The sequence below is a fragment of the Squalius cephalus genome (assembly GCF_949319135.1).
Source record: "Squalius cephalus genome assembly, chromosome: 11".
Taxonomy (NCBI): Eukaryota; Metazoa; Chordata; class Actinopteri; order Cypriniformes; family Leuciscidae; genus Squalius; species Squalius cephalus.
In genome coordinates, this window is record NC_137132.1 from 6063069 (window position 1) to 6083320 (window position 20252).

At 36.0% G+C, this 20252-nt stretch overlaps 2 protein-coding genes across 4 annotated transcripts; both read right to left on the reverse strand.

Moving 5' to 3' along the window:
• Positions 1-5269: 5269 nt before the first annotated feature.
• Positions 5270-7309, reverse strand: LOC307167666 (uncharacterized protein). Of its 2 annotated transcripts, XM_079886920.1 has the most exons (3): positions 7138-7309; positions 6767-6986; positions 5270-6437 (listed from the first exon to the last, which is right to left on the reverse strand). In XM_079886920.1, exons 2-3 carry the CDS (start codon positions 6849-6851, stop codon positions 5590-5592), a joined length of 933 nt encoding a protein of 310 aa, XP_079743046.1. In that variant the 5' UTR covers positions 6852-6986; positions 7138-7309; the 3' UTR covers positions 5270-5589. The 2 variants fall into 2 exon arrangements, with proteins under 2 accessions (XP_079743046.1, XP_079743045.1); XM_079886919.1 differs by lacking the exon at positions 7138-7309 and having other exon boundaries at positions 6767-7000.
• A 2482-nt stretch (positions 7310-9791) lies between these two features.
• Positions 9792-18328, reverse strand: LOC307166593 (uncharacterized protein). 2 transcript variants are annotated; one of them, XM_079885052.1, is made up of 3 exons: positions 18110-18328; positions 17746-17956; positions 9792-11554 (listed from the first exon to the last, which is right to left on the reverse strand). In XM_079885052.1, the coding sequence occupies exons 2-3, from the start codon at positions 17828-17830 to the stop codon at positions 10536-10538; spliced, it is 1104 nt and encodes a 367-aa protein (XP_079741178.1). In that variant the 5' UTR covers positions 17831-17956; positions 18110-18328; the 3' UTR covers positions 9792-10535. The 2 variants fall into 2 exon arrangements, with proteins under 2 accessions (XP_079741178.1, XP_079741179.1); XM_079885053.1 differs by having other exon boundaries at positions 17746-17975.
• Between the last annotated feature and the right edge of the window lie 1924 nt (positions 18329-20252).

Genomic DNA, 20252 nt, shown 5'->3' on the forward strand with positions numbered 1-20252 from the left:
CCGAGTGTTTGTGCGGAGTGTGGAGCGCGCACTATATGACATGGATAGAGGCGCCGGTGCCATCACTCGCATTTTCCTATCAACAGTTGAAACAACTTAAAATACTCCATTTCTGGTCATACAGAAAATAATAATACATCAGTCGCAACTACGTTTACTTGTGTAAACTTACAACAACAATAAAACGGTGTGCCTTTGTAAAATAAAAGAAAACGAACAGGGCGCGCTTTCATGATCTCTGTGAAATGGACCGCGCCTCAAAAATGAACTGACAAACAGTGTATAGACAAGCCTCACAGACATGAGAAATATAACAATAAAGTTAATAAAAAAAATGTCCACCAACGAAAAAAAAATCCAATCGAAAGCAAATACGGTAGCTACCATCTGATTATGTAATCCTGTCCGTATAAAAGGCGCATCTAGGCTACATTACAGCGGAGATGTGGAGATATGTATGCAGGCAGCCTACACTGATTTAGAAAAGACTAGCTCATTAATAAACAATTAAAATGCATCGTTATTTTAAAACGACATAAGATTTCGTTATTAGACATAATTGAGGTGAAAAAATAATATATGTGGCAGCAATGCGTCACCGTATGATTCTGCTATATTTACTTTTTAGCTATATAGGCTATTAAATCCAGGCAATTGGTTCATGAAACACTGATTAAAATTAAGATATAATTAATACAAAACGAAATTCACTTTAAAGAAAGGCAGCTGTTCTGTTTGAGGTGTCTGTGAAAGTTTTAAAGCAGTCTTTTAGTGCCGCTTTCAGACCGCTTTACGTCCGTAACCGTAAACTTTTTTCCCTCATAAATGCGAACATGGAAAATAAAATAAAACGAATATTATAATGTTTTTTTGTTGGGTCAGACAATGATTACCAAATGTCTCTCTCATGCTCCTCACAACCACTGAAAACTGTCAAAAAAATCGAACCAAAAGTCAAATTAATATGGACGGAAGTTAAAAGTGGTGGGTACAAAATGACTCATGAGGAAAACTGGTGGGTACACGTCCCCCCCGTCCCCCCCGAAATCGACGCCTATGTTAAGATCTGAGAGCTGGATCACTCCTCCATAGGCTTCTATGGGATCGAAACTTGCCGGCCCAGAAAGTGAGTAAAGACAATGTTAAAAATAATCCATAGTAACTACAGTGGCTGAACCATATATTTATCAAGCGATGAGAATACTTTTTGTGCGCAAAAAAACAAAACAATAATCCAACTTTATTCAACTATTCATTTTCTTCTGTGTTTCTCCTGAGTGAGTTCACGTAATGTAACAGCGCAGCGCTTCTGTGTTGTACGTCAGAAAAACATAGGCTCACTATTGGCCGACGCTGGTCATGTGTGTGATGCGTGTGACGTACACCACAGAAAACATTAGAAACATACTCTACAATAAACAGTAGACTCCAAATAAAAACAGTAGTATTAAAGAGACAATTCACCCAAATGTTGTCAAATACTTACATTCAAGTTGTTCCAAACCTGTATGAGTTTCTTTTTTCTGCTGAACACAAAAGAAGATATTTTGAAGAATGTCTGTAACCGGACAGTTGACGGTAGCCATTGACATCTAAAATAGGAAAAAAATACTATAGAAGTCAATGGCTACCGTCAACTGTCTGGTTACAGATATATTCTTTTGTGTTCAGCAGAAGAAAGAAACTCATTTTTGAGCGAACTGTTCCTTTAACTGTAAGAATTACAGCAGCAAAATGTCAACAGGCTCATGACCATTAAATGAAACAGCTAGGGAATTAAAAATCATGTACCTAAATTACAATTATGAAAAGAACACATAATAGAGTCTGGCGTGGAAGGTGGAACAGGAACCGACTTCTTGTCACAACATCTGGGAAATCGAATACATACAATTCACTGCAGCTGTTTTACTGGAATCTTTTTAATCATGTAAATAAAGAAAACAATCATTTTATTTCTCAGTTTGTTTATTGTTTAATATTTTACAGTTTCTATTATTTTCTAACTACATCCACCAAATCTGGCGAACTGAAGGTTTGGTACTTCATTGTTCAATAATGAAGGATAAATATGAACTCCAATGTATTTAAATGATACAAGACCTGATCATTCTGTCTGTGATTATTTTAACCCTCTGATGGTTTATGGGGTCTTTTGGGACCCCAAATGACTTTTGCTCAAATAAAAAAAAATGTTCCCTTTGTCCAAATGGTATGAAACCTTCTACGGCTCTCAACACTTTCTAGATCTACAAAAAAATAAATAAAGTGGAATGATATCTGTTTTTATGTTAGCGTGACAAAAATTGTGACACTCGTGGTCTTCGGGGTCTCTGGAGACCCCGCAATCAAAATAGACAAAATTCATCATCAAAATCAGAAACAACGCAGAACACATCGACAGAAATGGCACAAATAAAGTGGCACACTTCCACCAATGCAAAAAACATCCACAATGCTAAATTATATTGCTCACAACACATGTGTATACACACACACACACACACATATAGAGGAATACATTTTTGAGACTATAAAAACTGTTCTCTTATCATTTGTAAAATAAAATCATCCAAAATGCAATACCACCACAAAAATAAATTGGTGACACTGACACATTGAAAATGTACACACGCACACACACACACACACACACACACACACACACACACACACACACACACACACACACACACACACACATTTGTAAGGCTATAATTTGTCAAATAAAATCATCCAAAATGCAGAACCAACACAAATATAAAGTGGTCAAACTGACATCGACAATGTGTACTCACACACACACACACACACACACACACACACACACACACACAGACACACACACACACACACACACACACACACACACACACACACACACATTTGTAAGGCTATAATTTGTCAAATAAAATCATCCAAAATGCAGAACCAACACAAATATAAAGTGGTGACACTGACACCGACAATGTGTACTCGCACACTCTCTCTCACACACACACACACACACACACGCACGCACACACACACACACACACAGGAACATTTGTAAGGCTATAATTTGTCAAATAAAATCATCCAAAATGCAGTACCACCACAAAAATAAATTGGTGACACTGACACATTGAAAATGTAAACACACACACACACACACACACACACACACACACACACACACACACACACACACACACATACACACACACACACACATACACACACAGGAACATTTGTAAGGCTATAATTTGTCAAATAAAATCATCCAAAATGCTAAACCACTTCAAATATAAAGTGGTGTGGTGACACTGGCACATCGACAATGTGTACTCACACACTCTCTCTCTCTTTATCTCTCAGACACACACACACACACACACACGCAATTGTGTGTGTCTAGAATCTAGAATTAGATTAAAAATAAATGATTGAAATAAATGATAAAATCTTAAGACTCCAACATTTCTCTTTGTAACATTTTGTTCAGGTTTGATTCTAATCATAATGTAACATTATTGAAAAACTGGGGGGTTTTTTGGTACAAAAAAATGCTAAACTTTGACAAAAATATTTTGTTTTTGTTATAATTGTGATTTTATAATATTTAGATATGAATCCAACTGAATCCAACTTGTGAAAAGATATCTTTCAGGTAGTCTAATAGCAAATAGCATATACTGGAGCTCTATAGCCATCTAGTGGTTAAAATTATTATTTTTTATTTTAAAACTGCATTTTCCAAAAAAATGGGCAAAAATGTTACATTAAACCATTTAAAATCATCCATGTTATCCCCATGAATGAAAGTTAGAAATCTGGGTCTTTTATAAAGTGAATTTTACATCAAATGCTGTTTTTTTGTAAAAAGGCTATTTAAATATTTATTTATTAATTTATTTATAGAAATTTAAAAAATATCATAAATTCTCCAAAAACTGCACAAATGTTGAGTAAAAACATTAACAAACAGAATAAAATTACATTTGTAAAAAAAAAAAACTATTATCTTGTTACAAAATTAAATGTTATTTTCTGGGGTCTCTAGAGACCCCAAAACCCAGAGTGTAGACATAAATAAAGACCATCAGAGGGTTAATAATACTGTACATCTCAAACTTATTTACTACAGTATTGTGTAGTAAATAAGATTTTAAAACTTTTAAAACTAAATTAATTCTCAGTTAATCATAGCTCAATCAAAACAAGATGTAGATCATATTATTTCTCATGTACAATCATTTGCATATTTCTTTTGGCTGGGTGGTGTCTAGAATATGTTAAAGGGATACTCCACTGTTTTTTCATATTAAACTATGTTATTCCCTTAACTAAGACGAGTTGATGCATACCTCTCTCATCTCAGTGTGTGCACTTAATCGCTCTGGCGCGCGGCGACACTTTGATAGCACTATAGCTTAGCCCATTATATTCAATGGTATCTAACGGCAATGAATTTAGAAGTGACCAAACACATCAACGTTTTCCCTATTTAAAAACAGTTACACGAGTAGTTATACGACCAAGTATGGTGACACAAAATAAAACGTGGCTAAGCGGGTTAAAAAGGATAACTATAATGTATGGCGGAATAGCACTTTTGGGAGTACTTCGACCCAGCACAGTAAAAAGTCCCGCCTGATCCTCTTCCTCTCACTTCTATCAATAGACCAAACGTGACTTTTTACTGCGCCGAGTCGAAGTACTCCCAAAAGTGCTATTCCGCCATACATTATAGTTATCCTTTTTAACCCGCTTAGAAAAGCGCCACGTTTTATTTTGTCACCATACTTGGTCGTGTAACTACTTGTGTAACTGTTTTTAAATAGGGAAAACGTTGATGTGTTTGGTCACTTCTAAATTCATTGCTGTTAGATACCATTGAATATACTGGGCTAAGCTATAGTGCTTTCAAAGTGTCGCCGCGCGCCAGAGGGATTGAGTGCACGCACTGAGATGAGAGAGGTATGTATCAACTAGTCTTAGTTAAGGGAATAACATAGTTTAATATGAAAAAACAGTGGAGTATCCCTTTAATTACTTTACTTTTGCTGTAAGAGTTGTTAACTGGTGAACCTTCAACTCATAAGTCCTTATAGTTCTCAGAGCATTTCAACAAATTCACAAGCTAAACTAAATCAAGCATAGCATTAGTTCTGGCAGGTCACGTTAGTCAAGCTCGCATCAGCTGACCCTCAGCTGATCCACATCTATCAATAGGAATATGACGGCTATCACCGTATACATATATAAGCTCCTTCAGTATTATCAGCAGCTATCACGTTTCTCAGGAGCTAATTACCCTCCTCCATCCCAGTCAGGATTTGGCATTCTGATTCCCCTTGAATCAGAGTAATTCTCGATTATGTTGTACTTTAAAATCTTGAATTAAATATATTTGCAAACTTTCATGTTGGTTCTGTTCTGTTTACCCCAAGGGGGGTTATCGCTGCTCTCCCTGCTCTTATCCATGCTAGGCTCAGGGAGTTCTTGCCCAGAACGGTACCATACCGCCAATCCAAACTGTATGCTTATTGTCAATCGTATTCTGAAGGTAGTGGTCCTGACAGAAATTGTGTCTTTACAATGAAAAAGTTACAACGTATCATGATATTTTTGTATATGAATAAGAAGAAATGATGAAGACAAAAAGATCTCTCCACACTGAGTACAGCGCTTCTCTCCAGTATGAAGTCGCTTGTTATGTTCTTTCAGGTGTGCAGACTGAGCGAAGCTCTTGTCACAATATGAGCACTTGTAAGGTCTTTCTCCAGTATGAACTCGCTCATGTACTCTCAGAGACCAAGAGTGATTGAAACTCTTGTCACAGTATGAGCACTTGCAAGGTTTTTCTCCAGTATGAATTCTTTGATGCAGTCTCAGACTAGATGCTCTAATAAAGCTCTTCCCACAGTCACAACACACATGATCTCTCTCACCGGTGTGTATTTTCTGGTGCTGTTTAAGAGAGTTCAGCCATGTAAAACTCTTTCCACAAAAAGAACACACATAATGCCTCTCATTTGTATGTTTTTTCAGGTGTTCTTTTAAATTTGAGGATACGTAAAAACCTTTACCACAATGATCACAGTTAAATGGTTTTTCTCCAGTATGAATTCGTTGATGCTGTTTCAGATATTCAGCTCTAGTAAAGCTCTTCCCACAGTCACAACACACATGATCTCTCACTTCAGTGTGTGTTTTCTGATGCTGTTTACAATGATCCAGCCGTGTAAAACTCTTTCCACAGAGAGAACACACATAAGGCCTCTCATCTGAATGAACTATCAGATGTTGTTTTAGATTTGATGATGAACAAAAATCTTTTCCACACTGAGAGCAGACGTGCAGCTTTTTGGCTTTTTTTCGTTGAGTTTTTAAGTTACAATGTTTTTCATCCACTTCATTCAGTTTGTGTCTTTGCTCCATCGTTTCCATCTGGTCTGAAATAAACATATTAGGTCAGAATCAGTTTATGGAGAATAAATGTGAAAATTCATGTAAACCTGATTTATTAGCAGAAAGCTTTAGAGATCAGCATCTGTATAATGTACCAGATATTTGTTGTTGCAAAGGATACCTCTGTCATTTGCTTATTAATGCAATCAAAATGTTAATGACAATTGCTATTATTCAAGGTTCAGATCATTTAGACATTATTTATCACACTTACATTGTGCATTATTTTCCAGCCACTAAATCAGTTTAAATTACTGATAGGGGGAAAATGTCACCAAGCTTAAATAATGAAGAATCAAGAATGTACACCAACCTATTTGTTCCTCAGTATCTTCATGTTTTATTCCTGATGGTTCTGGATCAGTAATTTCTTCAATCTCCTCTTTAATAAACTCCATCTTTAACAGTCACACAGATTTCAGCTGATACTCCTGGAGTTTGTCCTTCTCTTGTAGGATGATGGGAATATTACCAGTATTTATTGGTGAATTGTTGTGTGAGTTGTGATCATACCGTCGCCCACAGGACCAGATCTGGCAAATGTGGAAAAAAAATTGTGAATTTATAGAAAATACTTAAATTACATTGAAACATATCTATTAGATTAGAATACAGGGACTTTTTGTATGGTTTTAGACAATACTAAACCAGAGCATGTGTTACGTTTTATATCGTAGTACTTACATCAATTCTGGAGCGGATTAATGCCAAACTCTACAAATTGGGAACATCTCTCACATCCAGACTGTAAATAAACGGCATCTGTCAGTTTTAGCTTGAACTGGTCAGATTTACAGCACTCGTGTCTCGCGCTTCATTCTTCTGCTCTTTCGTTTGTTCCAGGTTTGTTGTTCCTTTGGATTTGTTAGGGTTGCCAGAACTAGCGAAATTGCTAAGCAAAACCATCGGTAAAACCGCGGACTTGGCAACCTCCATTTGTAAAGCAAACCTGAAATCTCTTTAGCGTATTGCTGCCATCTATTGGATATTCCTAACAATTTACCCACACATGGGATATAGTTCTTAATGTCACTTTATAAGATTCTTTATGACCCCATAGTAAATAAACATACGAAGAAAATCCAGGAATAAGATCTAAATGTTTATTGCCTTTATACATTGTGCCAGATGAAAGCATATTAATAAATACAAGGCATTAAACAGGACATTTTATAAATCAGGCAAATTGCACAATTTTAAAATGTGAAGCCAGTAGAAACAGACTCTACAATAAACAGTCCACTCCAAATGAAAACAGTAGTATTAAAGGGACAGTTCACCCAAAAATGAAAATGTTGTCATATAACATTCAAATTGTTCCAAACGAGTTTCTTTCTTCTGCTGAACACAAAATAATATATTTTGAAGAATGTCAGTAACCAAACAGTTGACAGTCGCCATTGACTTCAACAGTAAGTATATATATATATGTCAAAGGGCAGCTAGCTTTTTGAATGTATTCAGTGTTTTCCCCTTATTTAAAATAAGTTATTTTTACCAAATATCCTGTGTTGGAATTGATTTGTCAATAAAGTAATGTGATAAAATGTCAACCCTGTTGTCTCTGTTCTGTATTTTGCTTAATGTATTTGGGCTTTTTTCAATACATTTTTCTTTTGGGACAGTGAGAAATAAAAATTGTTGCTACAATTTAAAATGTTTAATTGGACCAGTAACAGGTTTGGTAAACTACATTTTTCCATTGGCTCAGCATGTTATTTCTGATTGAGCCCATGTGAACAGAATGTTTCCACAACTGATCAAATAAACTGAAATTAAATTAGGCCAGTTGAAAAAATTAGATTTGAACTTAGCAGAAAACAAGAGATCAGGAATCCGTCTGTGTGATTTTCAAGTATCAGATCTTTGATGTGGCAAAGTTTAGCTCAACAATTAAAATGTGTTTGACAACTTCTATACATGATTATGACCATTTAGATGCATTTCTGTATCATCTATCAGTGATACGGATATCAGTTTCCACAGCAATAAACAATGAAGAATCAAGAATAGACACCAATCTGTTTGTTCCTCAGTATCTTCATGTTTTATTCTGGATGAAACATCGCTCACATCCAGACTGGAAATATACGGCATCCGGCGAAAACATTCTGCAAACATTTCTCATATACAGTCAATATGTGTAGATATTACGTTTATTTAATACTTTTAATGTAGGCTAGTGTAAAATAGTGTAGAAGTCACAGTTTAAAACTTTTTATCAGTTTTAGTTATATTTGATTTGTACAGTCTTTACAATTTACTGCAGCTGTTTTACTGGAATCTTTTAAATCATGTAAAGAAAGAAAACAATCATTTTATTTCTCAGTTTGTTTATTGTTTAATATTTTACAGTTTCTATTATTTTCTAACTACATCCACCAAATCTGGCGAACTGAAGGTTTGGTGCTTCATTGTTCATACTTGTATGATACAAGACCTGATCATTCTGTCTGGGATTATTTTAATAATACAGTACATCTCAAACTTATTTACTGTGTAAACACAATTCACTGTATTGTGTTTGAAACTAAATTCAGTCTCAATCAATCATAGCTCAATCAAGACAAGATGTATATCATATTATTTCTCTTGTACAATCAGAATTAGCCTACATTAACATATTCTAGACAATATCCAGCCAAACAAAATATGCAAAAAAGCCTACAAATGACTTTACTTTTGCTGTAAGAGAGGGATAGTTCACCCAAAAATGAAAATTCTGTCAGTAATTACTCTCCCTCATGTTGTTCCAACCCCGTAAGACTTTCGTTCATCTTCGGAACACAAATGAAGATATTTTTGACAAAATCTGAGAGCTGTCTCACTCCTTCATAGGCTGCTAGGTAATTCAAAACTTGTGTGTGATACACATGACCAGCGTAATCCATTAGTGAGCCTACGCTTGATAAACTTAAAGGAACACGCCGACTTTTTGGGACTTTAGCTTATTCACCATATCCCCCAGAGTTAGATAAGTCCATACATACCCTTTTCATGTCCGTGCGTGCCGTAACTCTGTCTGACGCACCCACCGCTAGCCTAGCTTAGCACAAAGACTGGAGGTAAATGGCTCCAGCTAGTGTACTGCTCCCAATAAGTGACAAAATAACACCAACATTTTCCTATTTACATGTTGTGATTTGTATAGTCACAGCGTGTACGAATAACAAGGTCACATGAGACACAGACATCTTCTAACCATATAGATACTGGGAACTATATTCTCAGAAGGTCGAAGCACTGCTACTTAGGGGAGTGATTTGCTCGCAGCGCCTGAGAAGTCCCGTGGTGAGGAGTAGAGTTCGCTCAGAGTTGGAGTAAATCACTCCGCAGAAGTAGCAGTGCTTCGCCTTCTGAGAATATAGTTCCCAGTATGTATATGGTTAGAAGATGGCTGTGTCTCATGTGACCTTGTTATTTGTACACGCTGTGACTACACAAATCACAACATGTAAATAGGAAAATGTTGGCGTTATTTTGTCACTTATTGGGAGCAGTACACTAGCTGGAGCCATTTACCTCCAGTCTTTGTGCTAAGCTAGGCTAGCGGTGGGTGCGTCAGACAGAGTTACGGCACGCACGGAGATGAAAAGGGTATGTATGAACTTATCTAACTCTGGGGGAGACGGTGAATAAGCTAAAGTCCCCAAAAGTTGGCGTGTTCCTTTAAGGTTGAGCCACTGTAATCACTAGGACTATTTTAACAATGTCTTTACTAACTTTTCTGGGATGGCATATCAGTTACCTAGCAGCTTAGAAGGAGTGAGCCAGCTCTCAGATTGAATCAAAAATATCTTCATTTCTGTTCCGACGAAAGTCTTACGGGGTTGGAACAACATGAGGGAGAGTAATTACTGACAGAATTTTAATTTTGGGAGAACTATCCCTTTAACTGGCGAACCTTCAACTTATAAGTCCTTATAGTTCTCAGAGCATTTCAACAAATTCAAAAACTAAACTAAATTGTATATTTACAATGAAAATTAAAGTTATTAAACTTACAACACATCATGATATTTTTGTATATGAATAAGAAGGCTTGATGAAAACAGAAAGATCTCTCCACACTGAGTACAGCGCTACTCTCCAGTATGAACTCGCTTATTATGCACTTTCAGGTATCCAGAATGAGCGAAGCTCTTGTTACAAATTGAGCACTTGTAAGGTCTTTCTCCAGTATGAACTCGCTCATGTACTTTCAGAGACCAAGAGTGAGTGAAACTCCTGTCACAATATGAGCACTTGCAAGGTTTTTCTCCAGTATGAATTCTTTGGTGCAGTTTCAGACTAAATGCTGTTATAAAGCTCTTCCCACAGTCACAACACACATGATCTCTCTCACCGGTGTGTATTTTCTGGTGCAGTTTAAGAGAGGTCAGCCATGTAAAACTCTTTCCACAAAAAGAACACACATAAGGCTTCTCATTTGTATGTTTTTTCAGGTGTTTTTTTAAACTCGTGGATACATTAAAACTTTTACCACAATGATCACAGTTAAATGGCTTTTCTCCAGTGTGAACACGCAGATGATTATCGAGAACAAATTTATTTTTAAAACTCTTCTCACACTGAGTACATTTGTACGGCTTCTCTCCAGTATGACCTCGCTCATGTAATTTCAGAGATGTAGACTGTGTGAAACTCTTGTCACAATATGAGCACTTGTAAGGTTTTTCTCCAGTATGAATTCTTTGGTGCAGTTTCAGATAGTCAGCTTTAGTAAAGCTCTTCCCACAGTCACAACACACATGATCTTTCACTTCATTATGTGTTTTCTGGTGCCGTTTACAATGATCCAGTCTTGAAAAACTCTTTCCACAGAGAGAACACAAGTGAGGCTTCTGACCTGAATGAAGTTTCAGGTGTTTTTTTAGATGTGATGGTGAAATGAACTCTTTACCACACTGATCACAGTTAAATGGTTTCTCTCCAGAGGGAAAACACAGATGTTTTTTGAGTCCAGATATATATGTGTAACTCTTTCCACACTGAGAGCAGACGTGCAGCTTTTTTACTTTTTTTCGTTGAATTTTTAAGTTACAATGTTTTTCATCCACTTCATCCAGTTTGTGTTTTTGCTCCATCGTTTCCATCTGGTCTGAAATAAACATATTAAGTCAGAATCGGTTCATGGAGAACAAATGTGAAAATTCATGTGACCCTGATTTATTTACAGAAAGCAAAAGAGATCAGCATCTGTATAATGTACCAGATATTTGTTGTGGCAAAGGATACCTCTGTCATTTGCTTATTAAAGGGATAGTTCACTTTGAAATTAAATTTTGGTATGTTTTAGCTTACCTCAAGGGCATCCAAGATGTAGGTGTCTTTTTTTCCGCAGTAGTTTCAATTTTGATATTTTTAGGTCAAAACCGTTCTTGTCTGTCAGTCATTTAATGCAGGTCTGTGGTCACTGTCTCAAAGAGCATCCACAGAGTCCAAATTAAAACAGTTCCCCATCGTAAGTACATTGATGGCCTAAGACACGAAACGAGCGGTTTGTGTGAGAAAATGAACAGTATTTATATCGTTTTTACCTCTTATAACACAACCACGTCCAAGTGATCTGAGGGCGCGGGCGCTTCCTGCTGTGTGACGTGTACGCTGACTGGTGCATAGATATATACACTAGATGTCGCATTAAAGACATTCGTTCCAATGAACTGCGGTAGCCAAGGCGACATCTAGTGTATATATCTATGCACCAGTCTGCGCACACGACACACACCAGGATGCGCTCGCGCCCTCAGATCACTTGGACGTGGTGGTGTTATAAGAAGTAAAAACTAGTGGTCGACCGATATATCGCCAAGGCCAATATATCGGCCGATATTTGCCATTTTTGAAATATCGGCATCGGCCGATAAGTTTTTCTGATTGGCCGATATGTTGGAAGCGGGACTTTTATTTTGATGGCGCTCCGGACTTTTATTTTGACGGGCGGCGCTGAGAACACCAGCACCAGAAGAGAACGGCAACGGCAGCTCCTCAGATCAAACAGCGCTCACTCACATTCTCCGTCTTCATTAATTTACGATCTCTGTCAGTCATATCTAATACTTTGTTAGACAGAACTGGTAAATAAAGAAAGTAAATGGTAACTTATGCGAAGTAAGTAAAGTAAAGCGTTTGCTTTTATATTATTTGTAACAGAAAAGGCAAACAATCAGGCTAAAATACTTTCTCATTTGCCGTCAACATTCAGCAAATGCGCATCTACGTCATTTAAACAAATCTCTGAATATCTAATAAACATTTAATTTCACAAACCTTGCAGATTTAATTGAATCCAGCTGTGATATCTTGTGAAGTGTGCATTACTGTCTGCAAGTGACGGTATGTAAAATTAGCGTTACCTTGTCTTTATTTGAAAAAATATGATTACCAGCACAAAATTACTGAGTGCCCTGTTACAGTGTTTACATTCTTTTTATTCACATATTCATATATTTCTAAACAATTACTTTGTGAAAAATACAAATTTAAGAAGTTGCCATCTAAAGTAGCATGTTTATTTAAAAATTTTTTTTATAATTTATTTATAATTTATTAAATATTGATCAAAATAAATATATATAAAAATATCGGCTTTATATCGGCCATCGGCCACCCTGCTATCTAAGATATCGACATCGGCATCGGCCATCAAAAAACCAATATCGGTCGACCACTAGTAAAAACGATATAAATACTGTTCGTTTTCTCACACAAACCGCTCGTTTCGTGTCTTAGGCCATCAATGTGTACTTACGATGGGGAATTGTTTAATTTGGACGATGGGGAATTGTTTTAATTTGGACTCTGTGCATGCTCTTTGAGGGGGTGACCATAGACCTGCATGATATGACTGTCAGACAAGAACGGTTTGACCTAAAAACATCAAAATTGAAACTACTGCGGAAAAAAAGACACCTACATCTTGGATGCCCTTGAGGTAAGCTAAAACATACCAAAATTTAATTTCAAAGTGAACCATACCTTTAAAGCGCAACTCTTGCCAAAATGCAACCTAGGGTCTTTTTGTTAATCTACCCGAGGCAAACTTTTGTTTAAAAGCATAATTAGGATGGAAATGTCACTTTTAAGTTTGACCGTATTTTCGTTTTCGGTCAAATTGCCTTTTGAATGAGGGTGCTATAGGGGCACGACTATGATAGCATCAAAAATTGCTATTTTTAAAACACTAAGTGTAGTGGAGATAATGGGTATACGCTCAGTCTGGGTGCTAATTCTGTGTATATCACCGGGTTCACTCAGGTGTGTCGCCCAGAACACCACTTAAGGCCAAATATTCCAGAGTACGAAATAAAGAGCTGATAGACAGTTCTTATTCTGTTTATTCTGAATGTAAGTGTGGTTTCTATAAAGAGAGAAACAAAATACAAATGAATAGAAGAAACATATGCATACACATTCCTTTTTAAGCACTAATATACATTACCAAACATAAACTAAACAATAATCAGAATATGACTATATATCTCTTAAACTCTAATAATACAGTGCTATGCATAAGTTTAGACACCCATGCTAAAGTTGACTAAAAAGAGGAATAAAAAATCATCTTTTGGAAATTGAACTTAATGCCTTAATTAAAAAAATTAGGAAAAATCCAACCTTTAAGGACACCAATTTTCTTTGTGAATGAATTATGTATCGTAAAAAAATAAATGTTCTTCCTTAAAATACAGGGTGCATAAGTCTGGACACCCCTATGTTAAATTCCCATAGAGGCAGGCAGATTTTTATTTTTAAAGGCCAGTTACTTCATGGATCCAGGATACTATGCATCACCTAGAGATTGGTTGATTGAAATCAAACCAGCTATTAGGCTAACTGAAATAAAACCATGCCAATCTCTAGGTATGGTGAAGGCTATGTGATGATGGGGCTATTTTAATTCCAAAGGCCAAGGGAACTTTATCAGGATGCATAGTATCCTGGATCCATGAAGTAACTGGCCTTTAAAAATAAAAATCTGCCTGCCTCTATGGGAATTTAACATAGGGATGTCCAGACTTATGCACCCTGTATTTTAAGGAAGGACATTTATTTATTTACGATACATTATTCATTCACAAAGAAAATTTGTGTCCTTAAAGGTTGGATTTTTCCTAATTTTTTTAATTAAGGCATTAAGTTTAAATTTAGCATGGGTGTCTAAACTTATGCATAGCACTGTATAAGAAAAGAGAAAGGATTCAAACACTTATTTTATGGGATTCTCAGATTTTCTACCATGCGTTAAGTTACCACTAACGTAGACAGCACTTCCTGTCATCTATGATACGCTTTAAAGCCTTTAAAGCCTAAAATTTTATGTGCTCACATTTGTGCGAGTGCATGGTCATGTATACTCAGTTAAATTCACGCATGAATTTTCCTGCATTGAACTTGTTTTAGCACCCGCCAAAGTGAATTTTTGACCCGCCAAATTTCTTATTTGATCGGTGAGTAATGCAGATGAACTGCTGCGCTTGTGACAGGGCGCATGTTTAACTGAAAGAACGAGCAAAGAGATAGAGAGACCCGGTCGCCCGCGCACTCTCTCGCTTCGGAGCTAGGCGAAAGTGTAAACAAGACTTCACCGTCTCCAAACTAAGCGCTGTCTTGCTCTTTCTCCCTCGCACATATTAATCAAAATATATCGACACGTAACTGACTTCCTAACTGCTGGAATAATCACACAGCGCGCATGACACGTCCAATTCGTGAACTAATGACTCCTTTGAACCGATTAATTTTAATGAATGGTTAAAACAACTGATCTTTCCAACACTGAACTCAGGAGACGTCTGAATCGGTGTATAACTAATCAGTAACAATTTACAATAAGGTTCTATTTATTACATAAATTACATAAAAAGTACAGTTTGCTTACTCAAGCTTAAGCTTTAAAATAAATAAAACCACTTGTTTTTTTGAAAAGCATATGACTACATTTTTCCACACAATGCTATCAAGAATCAATAAGAGAATCGTTAAAGAATCGGATCGATAATCAGAATCGTCAGTGGCATTATTATTGATAAAATCTTATCAATTCTCATCCCTATGTGAAGACAGTGAAATTATAATCAAACATTAAAGAACATACATGTTTTTTTAATAGTTTTTTTGAGAGTTAAAAGATTGAAACATTTTGCTAACATGAGGTCTTGTGTCACTGTCAGTCTTTTTACATCAGTGCAAAACTAGGGTATGCAGATTATGACCACTATTCATCAGCATGCATTGATTAATCCCATGGGCATGTAGCAAAAAAAAAAAAAAGGCGCGACCAAATCATATGCTGGTGCGACCAACTGAGAAAGTTGGTAGCACCAGTGCAACCAGTGGAAAAGTTAGTCTGGAGCCCTGTCTAGTAAAGTACAGATACAGCCTTTTAGTACTTGTACAGTAGTGAAGTAGTTCTACTTCGTTACTATACACATCTCTGTAGCACCCTCATTCAAAAGGCAATTTGACCGAAAACGAAAATACGGTCAAACTTAAAAGTGACGTTTCCATCCTAATTATGCTTTTAAACGAAAGTTTGCCTCGGGTAGATTAACAAAAAAGAACCTAGGTTGCATTTTGGCGAGAGTTACGCTTTAATGTAATCAAAATGTTAATGACAATTGCTATTATTCAAGGTACATTGTGCATTGTTTTCCAGCCACTAAATCAGTTTAAATGACTGCTGGGGGGAAAATGTTACCAAGCATTAGTAGAAGCAAATGAAATGCCATTGAAATTACGGAGAGTTAAATTGTCTTTGGTATTTTGGACATCTTTAAAGAGTTACACTGGAGAAAGTATAGCTAAAGATGTTTTAAATAATTGTTGGGAATACTTAAGTAACGAGAGAGGATATGGATGGAAGATAAATCAGTTAGCAGAGAAATATCAGATTGCTAATATGGAATGTAGTGTGTCACCTGTATGGGGAGAGGTTCCGAAATGGATTATTTCGGAATGGGTTATTTAAATGGGTTAAAATTGGGTTAAAATTGATTTAGGAATATTAGATAAGAAACGGGAATGGGAGGAAATGGGTATGATTAAGTACCAAGTTAATAAATACATACAGGAAAGATTCTATGCAAGTATGCACATCTATACTGATGGATCTAAAGATCCAAGAACAGGGATTACAGGAATAGGAGTGTATATTCCAGAGTTTAAAATATCAATATCTAAACGATTAACATCTAAATTGTCAATATATACTGTGGAAATGGTCGCTATTATAATAGGATTAACATGGGTAGAGGAGGTAAAACCGGACAGAGTAGTCATATGCTCTGACTCTTCTTCTGTCTTAACATCACTGTTTACTTATTGTACTGCTAGAGAAGATTTGATGTGTGAAATATTTTCATTATTATGGAGAATACAAAGGATAGGAATAGAAGTTGGATTCTGCTGGGTGCCAGCGCATACAGGAGTAGCTGGTAATGAATCTGCTGATGAATTAGCAAAAAATGCTTTAAAAAGGGAAGAAATAGATTTTAATGTTTCATTAAGTAAATGCGAAATCAAATCTATTATTAAGGAAAATATTATTAAAGAGTGGCAGGAAAACTGGAATACAGATAATAAGGGGCGGCATTTATATAATATTAAAAAAATGGTAGGTAAGAAATGTATAAATGGTAGAAATAGGAAAGAAGAGGTTATAATGACTAGGATGAGACTTGGACACAAGACTTAACGCATCACTTTTTATAATTGGAGTTCATGAGACTGGTTTATGTGAGAATTGTGGGGAGAAAGAAACAGTAGAACATGTGATATACGATTGTAAAAGGTTTGATGAGGAAAGGAAGGAGTTGATGTCATATTTAAACGAAAGAGGGAAGGTTAATAAGGATTTGGCATATTTGTCAGGTTATGATTTTAATAGAGATAGAGTAGGATACAGAATGTTAATAGAATACATATATACTACAGGTTTAAGTGAAAGGATTTAATATAAATATGCTTTGGTCTATTCCAGATTTCATAGGCCGGTCTGGAGGAGCTGAACACGCAGCGCCAGATCGGATATGGGAGATGGAATGAGATGGAGCATCAAATAATTATATATAAGGATGTGAGGAAGAGGCAAGTGAGAATGAAAAAAGAAAAAGAAAAAGAAAAGAAAAAAAGGAAAAAAGGTAAAACTGACCATAAGAAATCATGACTGCATAACAGCAAAGGTAGGTGGCGCTATGCACTGAGAATGCAATGCGCCAAAAAAACGAAAGAAGAAGAAGAAGAATGTTACCAAGCTTAAATAATGAAGAATCAAGAATGGACACCAACCTATTTGCTCCTCAGTATCTTCATGTTTTATTCCTGATGGTTCTGGATAAGTCATGTCTTCAATCTCCTCTTTAATAAACTCCATCTTTAACAGTCACACAGATTTCTCCTGGAGTTTGTCCTTCTCTTGTAGGATGATGGGAATATTCCCAGTATTTATTGGTGAACTGTTGTGTGAGTTGTGATCATACCGTCGCCCACAGGACCAGATCTAGCAAATTTGAAAAGAACTTAGTGAATTTATAAAATACTTAAATTACATTGAAACATATCTATTAGATGTTAGAATACAGGGTCTTTTTGTATGGTTTTATAGACAATACTAAACCAGAGCACGTGTTACGTTTTATATCGTAGTACTTACATCAATTCTGGAGCAGAATAATGCCAAACTCTACAAACTGGGAACATCTCTCACATCCAGACTGTAAATAAACGGCATCTGGCGTCAGTTTTAGCTTGAACTGGTCAGATTTACAGCACTCGTGTCTCGCGCTTCATTCTTCTGCTCTTTCGTTTGTTCCAGGTTTGTTGTTCCTTTGGATTTGTTAGGGTTGCCAGAACTAGCGAAATTGCTAAGCAAAACCATCGGTAAAACCGCGGACTTGGCAACCTCCATTTGTAAAGAAAACTCTTTAGCGTATTGCTGCCATCTATTGGATATTCCTAGCAATTTACCCACACATGGGATATATAGATATTAAATTAACATCCCAGTGGCAGTGGGCACCTTGATATTTGATGTCAAAAGTTAGTCAAGACTTGATCAAGATACTGCATAACATTTTAAGGTCAGTTTGAAAGGCAATGCCTTCCAGTGGTAATTAGGTGAAAAGAGAAAATGAATACCCACACTGAAATTGGTTTATGTATGCAGGTCAATACTGACATTCATTTAACATCAAACCAATGTCATGGATTGATTTTGACATCAATTTGATGTTTTTTCAACATAAATTGCCCACTGGGATTTTATTGATCTATAAGCATTTAGTTGTTAACGCAATGCTAAATCATAAATCAGATGCATGTACAATAACATTACAATGTCCAGCAATCAATTTAAATAGTAGGGGAGAGCGGGGCACAAAGTAACACTTTTTGACTTTCTCGGTTTGTGTAAATCTACTTATGGTTCAGAGTATTTATTTTTTCCCACATTAATTTCCCACATGTTTAGTACAATTATGTGGTTTTGTTTTATTAATACAGTATATACTTTTTTCTTGATATACCCCGAAAGAATGGAAGTGAAATGTGACAACATGCCCCACAGGTGGGGTACAGTAACATGACCATATGACTGCTTAAAATGTTATCTGATCTAATAAAAAAAATATACAAGACAAACTAAAATATTTTCTAAATAAAATACAATTATTAACTTCTTCATATAAAATAATGGCATTTTTTAATAATTAAATATATACTCATTTTGGAGTTTTACGAACACAGGGAAACACAGCTATACAACATAGTTCAAAACATATTAATAATTAGAACATTGACTCTCAGTCTTTAATCACCTTTTTCTCGTGTTTTCTCAATAGAATTAATAAAACTATAGAATATAATAGCATATTTCTAATAGGGGCACATTGTAACGCAGTGTGACAACATGCCCCACCTGCACAACTGGGGTTTAAACCCTGCTAGTGTCTTCTGCTAGTTAGCAAAGCATTAAAGAACTATCTCAACTGTTAAATAACATATTGGAGATTAAAATAATATCAGATTCATCTAATTTTAAATAAATACAAAAAATAGATATGAAAAATTATCTTAAGTAAGAAATTTACTTTTGCTATGGTTTAATAAATGTCTATGGATATCTTCCAAAAAAATAATCATTTTGGCGCAATTTTTTCTCTATATAGTGTTGATATGGAAACTAGTAAATACACCAAGGTTCGTCATGCTGGCATGTGTGGAAGTATTTAAAACAATTGTGTTACAACCCCGCGCTCCCCTACATTAACATTGGGTTTAATTTGTTGTTTAATGAGGTCTAATATATGTTGTTAGTGAGAATTTTCCCGTGAATAAATAGCCTACATAGAGAACCAAACTTTTTTAAGCTCGATTTGGTCCTGTGGCAGAACTTTTGCCAAGTGTGTCAGAGGTTCTGGGTTCTAATCCGCACTCGTATAGGTTTTTATTCTCTCATCAAAACCGATTATGTTTATCAGTGGTTGTATATCAGGCAAGGACATGTTTGTGTACATTTTGTTTTGTAATTTCACCGGAACGAATAGAGTCTCCACAACGGATTGAAGCGCGCGTCCGAGTGAAGACTGTGCGTGAGCCAAGAGAACACAGTCTCCGCGCCACTGATCGCAGCGGCAATGAGCACTTTGATCACTTGATTTCAGAAACAACACATTTCAGCGCTAGATCACCTATTATTTAACAAACGAACTAAATGAATGCTCTGCAGATGTTTTATTTATTTATTTGTTTGTATTGGTACATTCGTGCCGCGAGATGTTTCAAAAGTGGTAGGGACA